This window comes from Trachypithecus francoisi, unplaced genomic scaffold, assembly GCF_009764315.1.
Source record: "Trachypithecus francoisi isolate TF-2019V2 unplaced genomic scaffold, Tfra_2.0 Lachesis_group5, whole genome shotgun sequence".
Classification (NCBI taxonomy): domain Eukaryota; kingdom Metazoa; phylum Chordata; class Mammalia; order Primates; family Cercopithecidae; genus Trachypithecus; species Trachypithecus francoisi.
This window is the reverse complement of record NW_022681470.1, coordinates 134,502,104-134,519,421: the sequence shown is the minus strand read 5'-3', so window position 1 is coordinate 134,519,421 and position 17,318 is coordinate 134,502,104. Positions and strand designations below refer to the sequence as shown.

Here is a 17,318-nt window from a genome sequence, read left to right as displayed (position 1 = left end):
GTTGGTGTGGGAGGAGTGTGGTCCAGAGCTGGACTTGGGCGCTAATGCGGCCCAGCAGCGGCAGGAGGGCGGGGAACCTGATGGTTTGGGACTTATCGGTGTCCAAGTCTCTATCTCTCTCCGTCTCTCCATCTCAGTCTCAGTCTCTTTCTCTTTATATCTCTCTCCACCCCTCCACACTCCTATTTCTTGTTCCCCGCTTTTCTGGGGGAAGCGCTGGCGTCCCCGCCCAGAGCCCTGCGGGGGCCCGGGGCGGGGTATCCGGCGGGGCGGACCCCTTGGCGCGGCCGGGCGGGGTTAAAGGGTTGGGCCGTGGGACGGCACGGTCAGATCCCAGGTAGTGGCGCCGGTGGATCCGGATCGAGGGCAGGAGGCTAAGATTCGCGGGTGAGTGCGCGCGTGATGGGGGCTGTAACCCGAGCGCAGCCGCGACGCTGCGCTGCAACCCGAGGCTCGCGAGGTTTGGTGCTGGCCGGGCGAGGGCAAAGGTCTGCGCGCGGCGTCGGGGGGAACGCAGCCAGCCACGGGGATCCCCCAGGACCCAGGACGGGGCTGCATGCCCGGGGCACTCGCGGGGAGAGGGGCACGTGGGTGTGTCCCCGACGTTTGCTGCATTTGTGCGGTTTTTTTTTTCTTCTGTGTGCGCCTGGGAGTCCTAGCGCATCCTTTTCTCTGGGTTTCTGTGATAGGGAGGGGCCTCCAGAAGACCCCTCTCGTGGTCAGGACATCCCAGATGGGTTCAAGCCCCCGCCCCGGGACGCCTCTTTGGGGCTGAATGGGGATTCGCCGTGAGATTTCACCACTGTACGTTGTCTTGAAGGGGAGGCTGTACGTTCAACCAATGGGGTTAGGCGTGTGGTCCAACTGCTCTCGGGGACCCTCTGCCCATCCACGCCAGACGCGGAGCCCCTCTATGAAAAGACGGTGTTTTTCTGGCGCCCAGAGTTGGCTCTGAGGGTTGTGTGAGGTCCTGGGGTTGGTCCCGGGTGATGTTCGTCTGATAGATGCTGAAAGGATGATGTTTTCTGGTCTCCTAGGGACCTGGCGAAGCCTGGGTATGCAGGGTGGCCGAGGCTGGCCACCTGAGGAGTCTCAAGCTGGAGAGGCCCAGGCTCAGGGCATCTCACCTCGTTCATCTGCCCGCTCACCCCTAATGCATGCACTCATTGTGTGTCTCTCACCGCCCCATAGGCAAAGGAGATGGCCAGGGCTAGCCCCGCACCCAAAATTCCTCCTACCCTGTGCCCCTTGCCCCACCCCTTATTTCTGGGTCCTGGAGTTGTGCCCAGCCAGGGTTGGCAGCATCAAACTCTTCCTTGAGTAACTCCAAACCCCAAAGAGGAGGAACCTCCCCAAATCTTCCCTACCACCCTCATTTCACAGGCAAGGAAACTGAGGGCCAGTGTCCAGTGGGAGACACCCAGTGTCCAGTGGGAGAGCTGGGATTTGAAAACAACAAGCCCTGTTTGACCCCAAAGTCCCGGGCCACTTTTCGACGTCCCCGGCATCACCAAATAGCCCAGCTTGGGTTTCTGAATGGTAACATTAACTCTGGACTGGTGTCCGGTGGTGACCCAGGTTGGTATCTGCAGAGGGGCTTGGATGACTTGAGAGGCATTCAGGGAATGGGACCCATCCCTCCCTCCCTCCCTCCCTCCCTCCCTCCCTCCTTCCTTCCTTCCTTCCTTCCTTCCTTCCTCCTTCCTTCCTTCCTTCCTTCCTTCCTTTCTTGTTGAGACAGGGTCTCACTCTGTTGCCCAGGCAGGAGTACAGTGGCATAATCATAGCTCACTGCAGCCTCGACCTCCTGGGCTCTAGCAATCCTCCTACCTCATCCTCCTGAGTATCTAGGACTACAGGCATGCACCACCACTCCTGTCTAATTTTTGTATTTTTAGTAGGGATGGGGTTTCACCATGTTGCCCAGGCTGGTCTTGAACTCTTGGGCTCAAGTGATCCACCTGCCTCAGCCTCCCAAAGTGCAGGGATTACAGGCATGAGCCACTGCGCCTGACTCATCTCTCCTTGTTGATAAACCTTGGACCTGATTCTCCAAACCCCAGATGGCCAGGTCACAATAATGAACATGATGGCAGCACCAACAGTAATGAGAGGTATCATTGATCAAAGGCTTACTGTGTGCCTGGAAGATTGCAGCCCCGTGAGGTGGGTAAATAGGGCTTCTGTCTTAATGGATGAAGAAATCGAGGCTCAGAGAGGTGCAGACACTCACCGGAGGTAACACAGCAAAGAGGCAGAGCTTTATAGAATCTTTTCTGAGGCTCATGTCCAGGTGTGGCCATACTTGGGATGGTGGGCAGAAACAATTACAGTCCTGCAATGGTCTAGATTATTAGGTTTTGAAACTTCTTTTTCTGCCAAGATCCCCTTTGGGCCAAGGAAATTTTTAGCAAAAGGTTTGAATATGATCAAAGCTGCGATAGGACTGTCTCCTTTACCCCATTTGCCAACTCGGCCCTGCCCTCATTAGTCATAAATGACTCTGAAGCTCTTTCTCAGAACCTTAGAAATTTAGAGTGCTGAGTGGAGACTCAAGACCTAGAAGCCAGGCTGGGCACGGTGGCTCACACCTGTAATCCCAGCACTTTGGGAGGCTAAGGCTGGAGGATGATTTGAGCCCAGGAGTTTGAGACCAGCCTGGGGAATATAGGGATACCCTATATTAATTTTTTTTTTTTTTTGAGATGGAGTTTTGCTCTTGTTGCCCAGGCTGGAGTGCAATGGCGCGATCTCGGCTCCCTGCAACCCCTGCCTCCCCGGTTCAAGCTATTCTCTTGCCTCAGCCTCCTGAGTAGCTGGGATTACAGGCATGTGCCACCACACCCAGCTAATTTTGTATTTTTAGTAGAGATGGGGTTTCTCCATGTTGGTCAGGCTGGTCTCGAACTCCCGACCTCAGGTGATCCTCCTGCCTTGGCCTCCCTAAGTGCTGGGATTACAGGTGTGAGCCACCGTGCCCGGCCCTTTATTAATTTTTTTTAACAAAAGAATAAAAAAAATTAGCTGAGCATGGTGGCAGGCGCCTGTAGTCCCAGCTACTCAGGAGGCTGACGTGGGAGGATCACTCAAGCCCAGGAGGGGGAGGCTGCATTGAGCCAAGATCACACCACTGCACTCCAGCCTGAAGGACAGAGCAAGACCCTGTCTAAAAAACAACAACAAAAAAAAAACCCCCCAAAAAAATAGTCAACAACAACAAAACAACTTAGAAGGCCCCTCTCAGCTCCGGCCTTCTGCGGTCTGGCACTTTGGGGGAATGTATGAGTCTCCGGGGTAAGCCAGCCCTCTGATGTTGAGGAAGTCAAGGTGGTACCATGAATCAGTGTGGATGGGAGCAGGCTGCCTTGACTAAAGGCTTGGAGTGAAAAGGAGGGCTGGGATGTAGGGTGATGGGGCCAGCGTTGGGGTGCTCTTCTGTCAGGCTTCTGGCTGGTCCCAGCCCCTGCAGTTCAAGAAGAGGCACGTATCTGATACCTGGCATCGGCCTGGGTCCATGCCCTGCATTCCTTCTTGGGAGCCCACACACCTTGTATAACAAGTCCTTAGCTGGTGAATGGCTGGGCCAACCTGACAAACCGGCGCACCCTAGGCGTGGGCCGGGACACAGAGTCAGTCACTGGCTTTCACCACCGCCAGATCATGCGGGCCCCGGCAGGGCAGGGCCACCTCTGCCAAGGCTGGCCTGCTGGATGAGATCGGGGGCTGGTGTAGGTAGGGAGTGGGCATGCCAGCCGCCCACAGCATTCTGAGGGTGCCACCTTTGAACTGCTCTCACTTCTATCAAATAGCAATAATAGCAGTAGTCATCATGGCTAACATTTTGTGAGCTACGTGACAAGGCCTTTCCATACCTCATTTCACTGAGCCGTCCTAAACAACCTTAGGGGTTAGGTCCTGTTACTATCAACCCATTTCACAGATTGGCAAAGGGAGGCTGATGGCAGGGACTGGGTTCACCCAAGGCTGCTAACAACCTAGGGAAGAGGAGAGCTGAGATTTGAACCCAGGCCTGTTGGAGTCAAAAGTGCACATTAAATTAAATTAATTTATGTTTTGAGATAGAGTCTTACTCTGTCCCCCAGGCTGGAGTGCAGTGATGTGATTTTGGCTCATTGCAACCTCCGCCTCAGCCTCCCAAGTGGCTGGGGCTACGGGCATCCACCACCATGCCCAGCTAATTTTTTTGTTTTTGGGAGAGACAGGGTTTCATCATGTTGCCCAGGTTGGTCTTGAATTCTGACCTCAAGTGATCCTCCTTCCTCGGCCTCCCAAAGTGCTGGGATTACATGCATGAGCCACCGTGCCTGGCCTGATTTTTTTGTTTTTTAGTAGAGATGGAGTCTCACTATGTTGCACAGGCTGGTCTCAAACTCCTTGGTTCAAGTGATCCTCCCATCTTGGCCTCCCAAAGTGCTGGGATTATGGGCATGAGCCACTTCACCCGGCTGATACCTTTCCTCCATTAACTAACTCCATAGTTTACATTAGGATTCACTCTTTGTGTTGTGCAGTAAACTAATGAATTTTTATAATTGATTAAATTTTTTTGAATGGGTGACATGTGCTCATGGTATAGGAAACCAAAAGGACTAGAAAAAGTGGACAGTAGACTTAAGTTTCCCTTCCACCCTTGCCCTGAGTTCCTTCAGGCCCTCTCCAGAGGCTGCCACCATTTCTCCTGGGTCCTCAAAGCTTTCTCTCTCTCTTTTTTCTTTTCTTTTCTTTTCTTTTTTTTTTTTAGGATTACCATTTATTGGTAACAAACATTAAGTTTTACTTACATACCATGGGGAGAAAAATTCCAGCGTGAACAATGAATGGAGGTAGTACTTAACTCGCAGGGGTACCAGGCTTTCCATACGGACCACACACAGAGCCTCAGTGCACACACTTCTTTTTTCGTTTTTATTTTTTTGAGACGGAATCTCTGTCACCCAGGCTGGAGTGCAGTGGCACGATCTTGGCTCACTGCAACCTCTGCCTCCTGAGTTCAAGCGATTCTCCTGCCTCAGCCTCCCGAGTAGCTAGGACCACAGCACACACTGCCAAGCCCATCTAATTTTTTGTATTTTAGTAGAGATGGGATTTCACCGTGTTGTCCAGGCTGGTCGCGAACTCCTGAGCTCAGGCAATCCGCCCCACTTCGGTCTCCCAAAGTGCTGGGATTACAGGTGTGAGCCACCACGCCCGGCCCAGTGCACACACTTCTGTGTACAGTAACACAGCATCAAAAGCAACACAGCTATATAGAGAAACATAGGTCATTTTTTTTAGCCCTAATGGAGATGTAATTAACAGTATCGAGCACTCTGGAAAATCAGCCTGCAGGTTTATGTGAACTACATGGCGATCATATCCTGTATTGTAGTGAAAGCTAAGTGCTCAAGAGTCGTATGCATAGATACACGATTTTTAAAAATAATATTTAAAATGGAGATCAAAGTTCATTTAAGTCCTATTTGCATTAACAAAAATAAAAATAAAATAAAAATGGAACCAAATGATCATCTAAAGTTTTAAATTCCTAAATTGTCCAATTTGTACAACTGTGGGAGACTTATTCAAGATTTTTGAAAGTCCAGGACTGTTTCAGCTGAACCAGAGGGCACACAATTTGCATCACTGAAATGGTCCTGGGTTAGTCAATGAAATAAAAATGTCTAACCACATACACGTGGATACGATCTTTGTTGATTAGATTATTGATAAAGTCAGTTTCAGAGAAGTTTCCAAATTATGCAATATAACTAGATACAGATGAGAAACTCTCAAATTAAAATTTTATATAGTGTCGTTGGGCACGGTGACTCACGCCTGTAATCCCAGCACTTTGGGAGGCTGAGGCGGGTGGATCACGAGGTCAGGAGTTCAAGACCAGCCTCACGCCTGTAATCCCAGCACTTTGGGAGGCTGAGGCGGGTGGATCACGAGGTCAGGAGTTCAAGACCAGCCTGGCCAAGATGGTGAAACCCCGTCTCTACTAAAAATACAAAAACTAACTGGGTGTGGTGGCGCATGCCTGTAATCCCAGCTACTCTGGAGGCTGAGGCAGACAATTGCTTGAACCTGGGAGGCGGAGGTTGCAGTGAGCCAAGACTGTGCCATTGCACTCCAGCCTGGGTGACAGAGCGAGATTCTGTCAAAAAAAAAAAAAAAAAAAAGAAAAAGAAAAAGAAAGAAAGAAGGAAAGAAAGAAAATTTTATATGGTATCATATCTCTTGAGCTCAGGAGTTTATGGCTGCAGTGAGCTATGATCGCACCACTACACTTCCGCTTCCGCCTGGGTGACACAGCAAGACTCTGTCTCTAAAAGAAAAACTGTGACAACGAAGGAGTCTAAATTTCATTTAGAGCAACGTGGGGAGCCATGGGAGAATTTTGAGCAGGGGAGGTTCATGATCTGATTTAATGTGAGGAAGATCCCTCTGGCTGTGTGTGCAGAATGGATTTCTTGCAGGGAGAAAGGATGGAACTCTGGGGACTAGTGGGAAGGGGCCACTGCAGTGCTGACCTGATGTGGGTTGGGATGATGGGGATGGAGAAGGATGAATGGATTCTGAAGATGTTTAGGATGGACAACTGGCAGGACCTGGCAACAGATTGGATGTGGCTGAAAGAGGGAGGAAGAGGGTGAGGTGAATCGGAGGGTCTAGGAGATGTCCCCAGGGTGATGTTCAGGAGCTGGCTGGACCTGGCAGTGTTGGACACTGAGACATGGGAATTGCCTTTGAGACAGGATTGCTGAAACCACGGGAGGGGTGAGATCCTCAGGATTGTGGGCACAGAGGAAAGGGGAGACAATGTGGCTCTAAGAAGCCCCAACATTTACAAACTGGGTGAAGAAAGAAGGGCTCAAAGCAGACTGAGAAGGGGACTGTTTTTTGAGACAGAGTCTCACTGTCTCACCCAGGCTGAAGTGTAATGGCATGATCTCGGTTCACTGCAACCTCTGCCTCCCAGGCTCAAGCGATTCTCCTGCCTCAGCCTCCTGAGTAGCTGGGACTACAGGTGCCTGCCATCATGCCCGGTTAATTTTTGTATTTTTAGTAGAGACGGGGTTTCGCCATGTGGGCCAGGCTGGTCTTGAACTCCTGACCTCAAGTGATCCACCCGCCTCGGCCTTCCAAAGTGCTGGGATTACAGGCGTGAGCCACTGTGCTCAGCCAGAGGAGGGGACTTTTTGAGGCTGAAGTGGAGGATGGGCAGGAGTGAGTTCCTGAAGGGCTTTGGATGTCAGGCTGAGGGGAGTAGGGAGCCATGGAGGGTGTTAGAGTATGGGAGTCACAGGCTGTTAGAAAGGGGATTGCGGTGGCTGGGATGGGAACTAAACTGCAGCCAGGTGGCTCCTGGGGGTGGATGTGATGATTCATGTGACCCCTGTTGGCTGAATATGTTGACTTCCTGTCAGCACTTTTGAGCCTGCCAAGATGAGCTTTGGGGCCCACACCCCCTGACTGGGCTGCAGGTGAAAAGGTCACACTGGTGTGGACCCAGAAATGATCTTTTTATAGTCACCCCCAGGTACAAACAGGGAAACTGAGGACCAGGCCACATAGCCAATCAGTGAGGAGGCAGACATAGAATCCAGATGTTCATTGTGTATGTTTGTGTCTGTGTGTGTGTGTGTGTGTGTGTGCACAAGTACAAGCATGCATTTAAAAAGAAAGTCTTGGCCGGGCATGTGGCTCAAGCCTGTAATTCCAGCACTTTGGGAGGCTGAGGCGGGCGGATCACAAGGTCAGGAGATCGAGACCATCCTGGTTAACACAGTGAAACCCCGTCTCTACTACGAACACAAAAAAATTAGCCAGGCTTGGTGGCAGGTGCCTGTAGTCCCAGCTACTCGGAAGGCTGAGGCAGGAGAACAGCGTGAACCCAGCAAGCCGAGCCTGCATTGAGCCGAGATCGTGCCACTGCACTCCAGCCTGGGCGACAGAGCAAGACTCTCACTTCAAGTCCCTCCCTTCACTTAGGTCTCTGCTCCCAGACCCGTCCTCCAAGAAGCCCTCCTGGACCACCTTTTCTAAAGGGATTGTTCCCCATTCCCTTAACCTGCGTATGAGTTTCCTGTGGCTGCTGTAACAAAATGACCACAAACTCAGTGGCTGAAGACAATGCACACTTATTCTCTCACAGTGCTGGAGGCCAGAAGTCTGAAATCCAAGTATTGGCTGTGCTCTTTCTTTTTTTTTAATTAATTCTTCTCCTTCTCCTTCTCCTTCTCCTTCTTCCTTCTTCCTTCTTCCTTTTTCCTCTTCCTCTTCCTCTTCCTCTTCTTCTTCATTTTTTTTTTTTTGAGACAGAGTCTCACTCTGTCACCCAGGCTGGATTGCAGTTGGGTGATCTCGGCTCACTGCAACCTCCGCCCTGAGAGTTCCAGTGGTTCTCCTGCCTCAGCCTCCCGAGTAGCTGGGATTACAGGTGCCTGCCACTGTGCCTGGCTAATTTTTTGTGTTTTTAGTAGAGACGGGGGTTTCACCATCTTGGCCAGGCTGGTCTTGAACTCCTGACCTCGTGATCAGCCCGTCTTGGCCTCCCAAAGTGCTGGGATTACAGGCGTGAGCCACTGCACCCGGCCTGGCCGCGCTCCTTCTGAAGGCTCTGGGGGAGGGTCTCTTCCTTGCCTCTTTCAGCTTCTGGTGGTTCCTTGGCTTGTGGACGCATCACTTGAATCTCTGCCTCCATCCTCACCATCCTCACATGGCCTTCTTCTCTTCTGCATGTCAAATCTCCCTCTGCCTTTTTTTTCTGAGACAAGGTTTCACTCTGTCACCTAAGCTGGAGTGCAGGGGTGTGATCTCGGTGCACTGCAACCTCTGCCTTCCAGGTTCAAGCGATTCTTCTGCCTCAGCCTTCTGAGTAGCTGGGACTACAGGCACCTGCCACCATGCCCGGCTAATTTTTATATTTTTAGTAGAGATGGGGTTTCGCCATGTTGGCCAAGCTGGTCTCGAATTCCTGAGCTCAAGTGATCTGCCCACCTCAGCCTCCCAAAGTGCTGGGATTAAAGTCATGAGCCACCATGCCCAGCCTGCTTCTTTCTTATAAGGGTTGCATTTAAGTCTCTCCTGGAGAATGTAGGATCATCTCCCCAGATCAAGATTCTTAATTTGGCCAAGTGCGGTGACTCACGCCTGTAATCCCAGCATTTTGGGAGCCTGAGGCAGGAGGATCACTTGAGGCCAGCAGTTCGAGGCCAGCCTGGGCAACAATAGTGAGACCCGATCTCTACAAAAATTAAAAATATTAGTTGGAGTGATGGCACATGCCTGTAGTCCCAGCTACTCAGGAGGCTGAGGCAGGAGGACCACTTGAGTCCAGGAGGTTGAGGCTGCAGTGAGCTGTGTTTTTGTGTCACTGCACTCCAGCCTGGCCGACAGAGCGAGACCCTGTCTCAAAAAAACAAAAAAATCCTTAACTTATTTGCATCTGTAAAGAAGACTCTGGCGTATAAAGTCACATTCACAAGTTCTAAAGATTAGGAAATAGTGTCTTTCGTGGGGTTATGATTCAATCTCTACCCTCGCTCCACTTGTCCTCCTTCATGACATGTGTACTTATATCGCATTGCATTGTGTCTGTAATTGGTCTGCTTTCTCAAGAGCCAGGGCCATGTCTGTCTTGCTCACCATCATATCTTCAGTGCCTAGAACTGAGCTAGACACATCGCTAGGGCTCAGAAAGTATTTGCCCACTGCATGCTAAAGAAATGTCTGTAAGAGAGCTTAATGTGCCGGATGTGGTGGCTCACGCTTGTAATCCCAGCACTTTGGGAAGCCAAGACAGGTGGATCACCTGAGGTCAAGAGTTCAAGACCAGCCTGGCCAACGTGGTGAAACCCTGTCTCTACTAAAAAATATAAAAATTAGCCGGGCGTGGTGGTGCGCGCCTATAATCCCAGTTACTTGGGAGGCTGAGGCAGGAGAATTGCTTGAACCCGGGAGGTGGGTGTTGCAGTGAGCCAGGATCACACTCCTGTACTCCAGCCTGGGCTACGGTGCGAGACTGCATCTCAAAAAGAAAAAAGAAAACGAAAACAGCACTTAGTGAAAAGTTCTAATTAGTAGTAATTATCACTAGCTGGCTTCACCAGCATTGCTAGAGATAATCATTACCCATCATTAAACTGGTATGGAAAGAAATACCACTGCCAGGCGCGGTGGCTCACTCCTCTAATCCCAGGACTTTGGGAGGTGGAGATGGGAGAAATGCTTAAGGCCAGGAGTTCAAGACCAGCCTGGGCAATATAGCAAGACCCCCCTCCCCCCATCTCTACAAAAAATTTAAAAAGTTAGCTGGGCATGGTGGTACATGCCTGTAGTTCTAGCTACTCTCAGGAGGCTGAGGTGGAAGGATCCCTTGAACCCAGGAGTTCAAGGCTGCAGTGGGTTATGATCGTATCACTGCACTCCAGCCTGAGCAACAGAGCAAGACCCTGTCTCAAAAGAAGAAAAGGGAAATAAATACTCACAGTTGCTTCCTATGGAGCAGGTTACCTGGAGTTGCCTGTGTGAGAAGCAGCCCAGTTGCACATCAGCATCTCGAGTTTGGAGCGTCTGCCTGGGACCTGTGACTTGGAGTTCCTTGTACTTCCATTTGGGAAGCTGCTTCCTCCTCATCCCTATCCCTACTCTGGACTTTCCAAAGGAAATATCACTTACACCAGCTGGTCTGTATTTTTTTCAGAGATGAGTTCTAGCTGTGTTGCCCAGGCTGGAGCACAGGGTCTGTTCACAGGTGTGAACATAGAGCACTGTAGCCTCCAACTCCTGGGCTCAAGTGATCCTTCTGCCTCTGCCTCTTTAGCAGCTGGGATTACAGGTGCTGCCACAGTGACTCGTTTTGTGTTTTTAAAATTTTTAGGCCGGGCGCGGTGGCTCCAGCCTGTAATCCCAGCACTTTGGGAGGCCGAGACGGGCGGATCATGAGGTCAGGAGATCGAGACCATCCTGGCTAACATGGTGAAACCCCGTCTCTACTAAAAATACAAAAAAACTAGCTGGGTGAGGTGGCGGGCGCCTGTAGTCCCAGCTACTCAGGAGGCTGAGGCAGGAGAATGGTGTAAACCTGGGAGGCTGAGCTTGCAGTGAGCTGAGATCCGGCCACTGCACTCCAGCCTGGGTGACAGAGCGACTCAGTCTCACAAAAAAAAAAAAAAAATTTAATTGTGGCAAAACACATACACCATGAAATTTACCATCTTAGCCTTTTTTTTTTTTTTTTTTTTTTTGAGACGAAATCTCGCTCTGTCGCCCAGGCTGGAATGCAGTGGCACTATCTTAGCTCACTGCAGCCTCTGCCTCCCGAGTTTAAGTCATTCTCCTGCCTCAGCCTCCCAAGTAGCTGGGGCTACAGGCAATCACCACCACACCCAGCTACTTTTTGTACTTTTAGTAGAGATGAGGTTTCACTATGTTGGCCAGGCTGGTCTCGAACTCCTGGCCTCAAGTCATCCACCCGCCTTGGCTTCCCAAAGTGCTGGGATTACAGGCGCGCACCACTGCGCCTGGCCATCTTCGCCATTTTTAAGTGTACAGTTCAGTGACATTAAGCAAATTCAGTGTTGTGCAACCATTCCTACCATCCATTTCCAGAATTTTTTCATCTTTCCAAACTGAAACTCCATCCCCACGACACACTAATTCCTCATTCTCCTTCCCCTGCACCCCTGGAAACCCCTATTTGACTTCATGTTTGTATGAATTTGACTACTTCAGGGACCTCATACAAGTGGAATCATACAGTATTTGTCCTTTTGTGATCGGCTTATTTTTTTTCTGTTTTTCTTTTTTCTCTTTATCTTTCTTTCTTTCTTTTTTCATTTTAAAAAATTTTTATTATTATTTATTTATTTATTTTTTTTTTGAGACGGAGTCTCGCTCTGCACCCACTGGGTGCAGTGGCCGGATCTCAGCTCACTGCAAGCTCAGCCTCCCAGGTACAAGCGATTCTCCTGTCTCAGCCTCCCGAGTAGCTGGGATTACAGGCACCTGCCACCATGCCTGGCTAATTTTTTGTATTTTTAGTAGAGACAGGGTTTCACCATGTTGGCCAGGCTACTGTCAAACTCATGACCTCAAGTGATCTGCCTGCTTCAACCTCCCAAAGTGCTAGGATTATAGGCTTGAGCCACCGCGCCTGGCCGGTGCTGCATACTTTTAAACAACGAGATTCCGGCTGGGCGCGGTGGCTCAAGCCTGTAATCACAGCACTTTGGGAGGCCGAGACGGGCGGATCACGAGGTCAGGAGATCGAGACCATCCCGGCTAACACGGTGAAACCCCGTCTCTACTAAAAAATACAAAAAACTAGCCGGGTGAGGTGGCGGGCGCCTGTAGTCCCAGCTACTCGGGAGGCTGAGGCAGGAGAATGGTGTGAACCCGGGAGGCGGAGCTTGCAGTGAGCTGAGATCCCGCCACTGCACTCCAGCCTGGGTGACAGAGCGAGACTCCGTCTCAAAAAAAAAAAAAAAAACAACGAGATTCCAGGCTGGGAGGGGTGGCTCATGCCTGTAATCCCAGCACTTTGGGAGGCCAAGGCGGGCAGATCGCTTGAGGTCAGGAGTTTGAGACCAGCCTGGCCAACATGGCGATACCCCGTCTCTACCAAAATATATTTTAAAAACTAGCTGGATATGGTGGTGCATGCCTGTAATCCCAGCTACATGGAAGGCTGAGATGGGAGAATTGCTTGAACCCAGGAGGCGGAGGCTGCAGTGAGCCGAGATTGCACCACTGCACTCCAGCTTGGGCAACAAGAGCAGGACCCTGTCATCTCCAAACAAAAAACAAAATACCCACAACAAGATCCCATGAGAACTCACCCACTATCTAGAAGACCTCACAAAGGGGATGGTGCTAAACCATTAATGAGAAACCACCCCTATGATCCAGTCACCTCCCACTAGACCCCATCTCCAACACTGGGGATTCCAGTTCAACATGAGGTTTGGGTGGGGACACAGATCCAAACTGTATCAGATTCCCTGAGATGAGGCTGGTACTGACTGGAGCATGGTGGTGCATGGAGCATGGTGGTGCATGGCGCATGGCAAGCCTTTCCTGCCTGCTCACTGTTTCATTCATATTATGGTTACCTACTTGCTTTGTTTTGGTTCCTTAGGTGCTGGCCCTAAAGCAAGGATCTGAGTGCAAGTAATTTTTTTGGGAAGTGATCGCAGAAAATACCAGCAAGGAAGAAGAAAGTGAACCCAAAAGAATTGAAAACAGGTACTCAGACAAATAAATGTACACACATGTTCAGAGTAGCATATTTCATAATAGCCAAAAGGTGGAAACAGCCCAAATGTTCATCTACAGATGAATGAGTAAAGAAAATGTGGGGCCAGATGTGGTGGCACGCACCTGCTGTCCCAGCTACCTGGGAGGCTGAGACAGGAGGATCACATGAGCCTGGAAGGTCAAGGCTGGAGCAAGCTGTGATCATGCCACTGCACTCCAGCCTGAGTGACAGAACCAGACCCTGTCTCAAAAGAAAAAAAAAAAAAAGGAAATGTGGAATATCCATACAATGGAATATTACTCAGCAGTACAAGGAATTAAGCTCTGATCGATGGTACAATGTGGATGAACCTCGAAAACAGGATGCCGAGTAAAGGAAGCCAGACACAAAAGGCCGCATAGAATTTAATAGATTCATATGAAATATCCAGAATACTTAAATCCATAGAGACAGAAAGCAGATTAGTGGTGCCAGGGACTCCAGGGAGGGATAATGGGAAGTGGCTACTAACAGGTATGGGGTTTTGTTTTGGGATAATGAAAATGTTCTGAAACTAGCTGGGTGAGGTAGCTCACGCCTTTAATCCCAGCACTTTGGGAGGCCAAGGCGGGAGGATTGCTTGAGCCCAGGAGTTCGAGACCAGCCTAGGCAACATGGCAAAACCCTGTCTCTACAAAAAAATACAAAAATTAGCTGGGCCTGGTGGCATGCACCTGTAGTCCCAGCTACTTGGGAAACTGAAGTGGGAGGATTGCTTGAGCTGGGGAGGTTAAGGCTGCAGTGAGCCATGATTGTGCCACTGCACACTCCAGCCTGGGTGACAGAGGAGACCTTCTTTCGAAAAAAAAAAAAAAAGAAAGAAAGAAGTCCTGAAATTAGAGGGAGGTGGTAGTTGCATGATATGTAAATGTACTGAATGCCACTGAATTATTCCCTTTAAAATGATTAATTTTGTGTTATGCAAATCTCATCTCGACTGAAAAAAAAGATAAAGAAAAAGGGGGAAAGGACGTGGCCAATAGGGAGTTTCCACTGTGGGCAGCTGGAGTTTGATCTCATTGGGGAAGCCTAGAGTGAGTGTGGAACCTATACCTCAGGGTCATTGCACCTAAGGGGTGAGGGAGCTGGGATATTTATCCACCAATGAGCCTCAGTCATTGGTTGAGAGCTGCTCCTTTGGGAGGGGGGTCTTGGTTTCCCAGGCTACACATGGGCAGAGAATGCCCTATGGTAGAGAAGTCAAGATCGTGACCTTGCAAAAGTCAAGGCTAAGAGCATACGAGCAGGGCCCTGAGTGCATCTGGCTGGAGTGCATCTGTCCAGCTGGCTGGAGGTCATGGCTGGGGAATGAAGAGGTATCCTTGGTGTCTGGAACTCACGTGTCCTGGGAACCTGCTGTGCACTAGGCACACCATGCCTGACCCCATGGGTCATCATCTTGTGCATGGCACCGATCCCCTGACCCTGTGTGTCCCCAGGATGCTGCCCATCACAGACCACCTGCTGCACCTCCTGGGGCTGGAGAAGACGACGTTCCGCATATACGCAGTGTCCACCCTTCTCCTCTTCCTGCTCTTCTTCCTGTTCCGCCTGCTGCTGCGGTTCCTGAGGCTCTGCCGGAGCTTCTACATCACCTGCCGCCGGCTGCGCTGCTTCCCCCAGCCTCCCCGGCGCAACTGGCTGCTGGGCCACCTGGGCATGGTAAGTGTCGCCAGGCAGGACTGGGCTGGGCTGGGCAGGTGCAGGGTAATAGGTAAGGATGGTGGGCCTGCTCGCTTCCCACAGCCTCCCAAGAATCTGGTTGGGGCTAGCAGCAGATTTATATGATGGGGTATGAGGCTGAGGCTCAGAGAGGGCAAGCAGTTTATCCAAGGTCACACAGTTGGGAGGAGGCAAAACTAACTTTAAAGATGAATTATTTTGGGAGGCTGAGGTGGGAGGATTGCTTGAGGCCAGGAGTTTGAGACCAGCTTGGAAAACATAGTGAGACCCCGTCTCTACAAAAAATACAAAAATTAGATGGGTGTGGTGGTACATGATTGTAGTCTCAGCCACTTGGGAGGCTGAGGTAGGAGGATTGCTTGAGCTTAGGAGTTTGACACTAGCCTGGGCAACACAGTGAGAACCCATCTCTATAAGAAAAACTACAAAAATTAGCTGAGTGCACTAGTACACACCTGTAGTCCCAGCTACATGGGAGGCCAAGGCAGGAGGATTGTTTGAGCCTGAAAGTTTGAGGCTGCAGTGAGCTATGATTGCGCCACTGCATTCTAGCCTGGGTGACCTAGTGAGACCCTGTCTCTCTAAGAAAAAAAAAAAAAAAAAAAAGAACTCTCTCTATAATTTTATAGCTATCACTGTAGCAACAGGTATCTTTACCTTTGGAGTTTGGAATCCCAGGGTAGGGATGGAGGTGGGGAGGGGAACACATCCTATTCTCAATGTGGTTCCACTGTTCTCCCTTGAATGCTGTGGTCCCAGGTCAGGACTCTTATCCCTTTATTGCATTGAATTTTTTTTTTTTTTGAGACAGAGTCTTGCTATGTTGCCTAGGCTGATCTTGAACTCCTAAGCTCAAGCAATCCTTTGGCCTCAGCCTGCTGAGTCTTTTTTAATTTTGCAGATATGTGCCAAGTATTTTTCCAAACAAATATTAACTCATTCAGTTCTCTTGACAATTCTAGGAAGTAGGTCCCTTGACTAGCCCCATTTTGCATGGAAGATTACTGAGGCACAGAGAGGTTAAGTAGCTGACCTTAGGTCACACAGCTTGTAAGTGGCAGAGCTGGGGTTCAAACCCAGCCTGTCAAGCTTCAGCCTCCTTGCTCTCAATTCTACCCTCTGATGCCTCTAGTTTCTGTAGTTAGTTTCTAGATGAGATAGGTTGGACTTTTCCTTTTTCTTATTTTTTTTTTTTTTTGAGACAGGGTCTTTCTCTGTCACCTAGGCAGGAGTGCAGTGGTACAATCATGGCTCACTGCAGCCTCCACCTCCTGGGCTCAAGGGATCCTCCTGCCTCAGCTTCCCAAGTAACTGTGACTGCAAGCCTGTAAGCCCATGCCCCCACACCTGGCTAATTTTTGTATTTTTAGTAGAGACAGGGTTTCACCATGTTGTCCAGGCTAATTGCAAACTCCTAACATTACGTGAACCACTGTGCTTGGCCTCCTTGTTTTTAGTTCTACTCTCTGATGCCTCTACTTTCTGGATGAGATAGGCTGGACTTTCCCTTTTAGACTTTTCTCCTTCATTTCTTCCATCCCCCACCCCTGCTCAGGCCTTGTCCTCTTCTGATGGTCCATGGTCCAGCCTCCTCCTTGAGTTCCTACCTCCAGTTTCATCCCTTTAGTCCATCTCCCATCCTGGCCCCAGAGGGATTCTTGGATCCAACCACATCCCTGCCCCTGCTCACACACCCTCCATGGCTCCCTATTGCCATTCAGAAAAAGGTTGGTGTTCAAGGCCCTTTTGGCTCCAACCTCCATCCTCCTCACTTGTTCCACCATCCCTCCCTAGCTCCATAAAATCACTTCCCACTCCTGTAACAAGGCTCCCACCTCCAAGGCCTTTGCCAAAACTGTACTCTGTCCAGGTATCTTTCTCTGCTAGATCACCTTCTACTCATTTTTCATGCCCCATCTCCAATGCCCTTACTCTAGAAAACCCTCTCTGGATTTGATGGTTGTCCTAGAGGGAGTTGCCAGGTTCTAGTGCCTGAAGGAGTCGGTCAGGGCCAACTCTAAAGCACAGCCTTGACATTGTATGTCCAGCCCAGCTCCTGGGCCCACGGGGGCTGGGTGAGGCTGCAATTGAGGCTTGGGTGTGGACACAACCAGGGCTGAGCCTGACGGAGAAGGAGACACAGGAGCTAGAAAGGGGTAATTTGTTGCTTTACTCATTTGGCAATTGCTGAACCTTATCACCGGCTAGGCACTAGGTTAGGCTCCTTTGTATCTGAGCTCTTCTCTAATTCTCACAGCCTGTGAAGTAGGGATGGATGTGTCCTGTTTCATGGATTCATACTTTTATAGATTTGAGCACAGAGAGGTTAAGT

The 17,318-nt window shown here is 50.1% G+C and overlaps 1 protein-coding gene across 1 annotated transcript in view; it reads left to right on the top strand.

Annotated features, from left to right (window-relative positions):
- The first annotated feature begins 201 nt into the window (after positions 1-201).
- Positions 202-17,318, top strand: part of LOC117075340 (cytochrome P450 4F22) — a 42,838-nt gene continuing 25,721 nt past the window's right edge. Inside the window, exons 1-3 of the mRNA XM_033197611.1 lie at positions 202-387; positions 13,145-13,251; positions 14,743-14,965. Of these exons, the coding sequence (XP_033053502.1) occupies positions 14,744-14,965 (222 nt within the window). The 5' untranslated portion in view covers positions 202-387; positions 13,145-13,251; position 14,743. The remainder of the gene's footprint in view (positions 388-13,144; positions 13,252-14,742; positions 14,966-17,318) is intronic.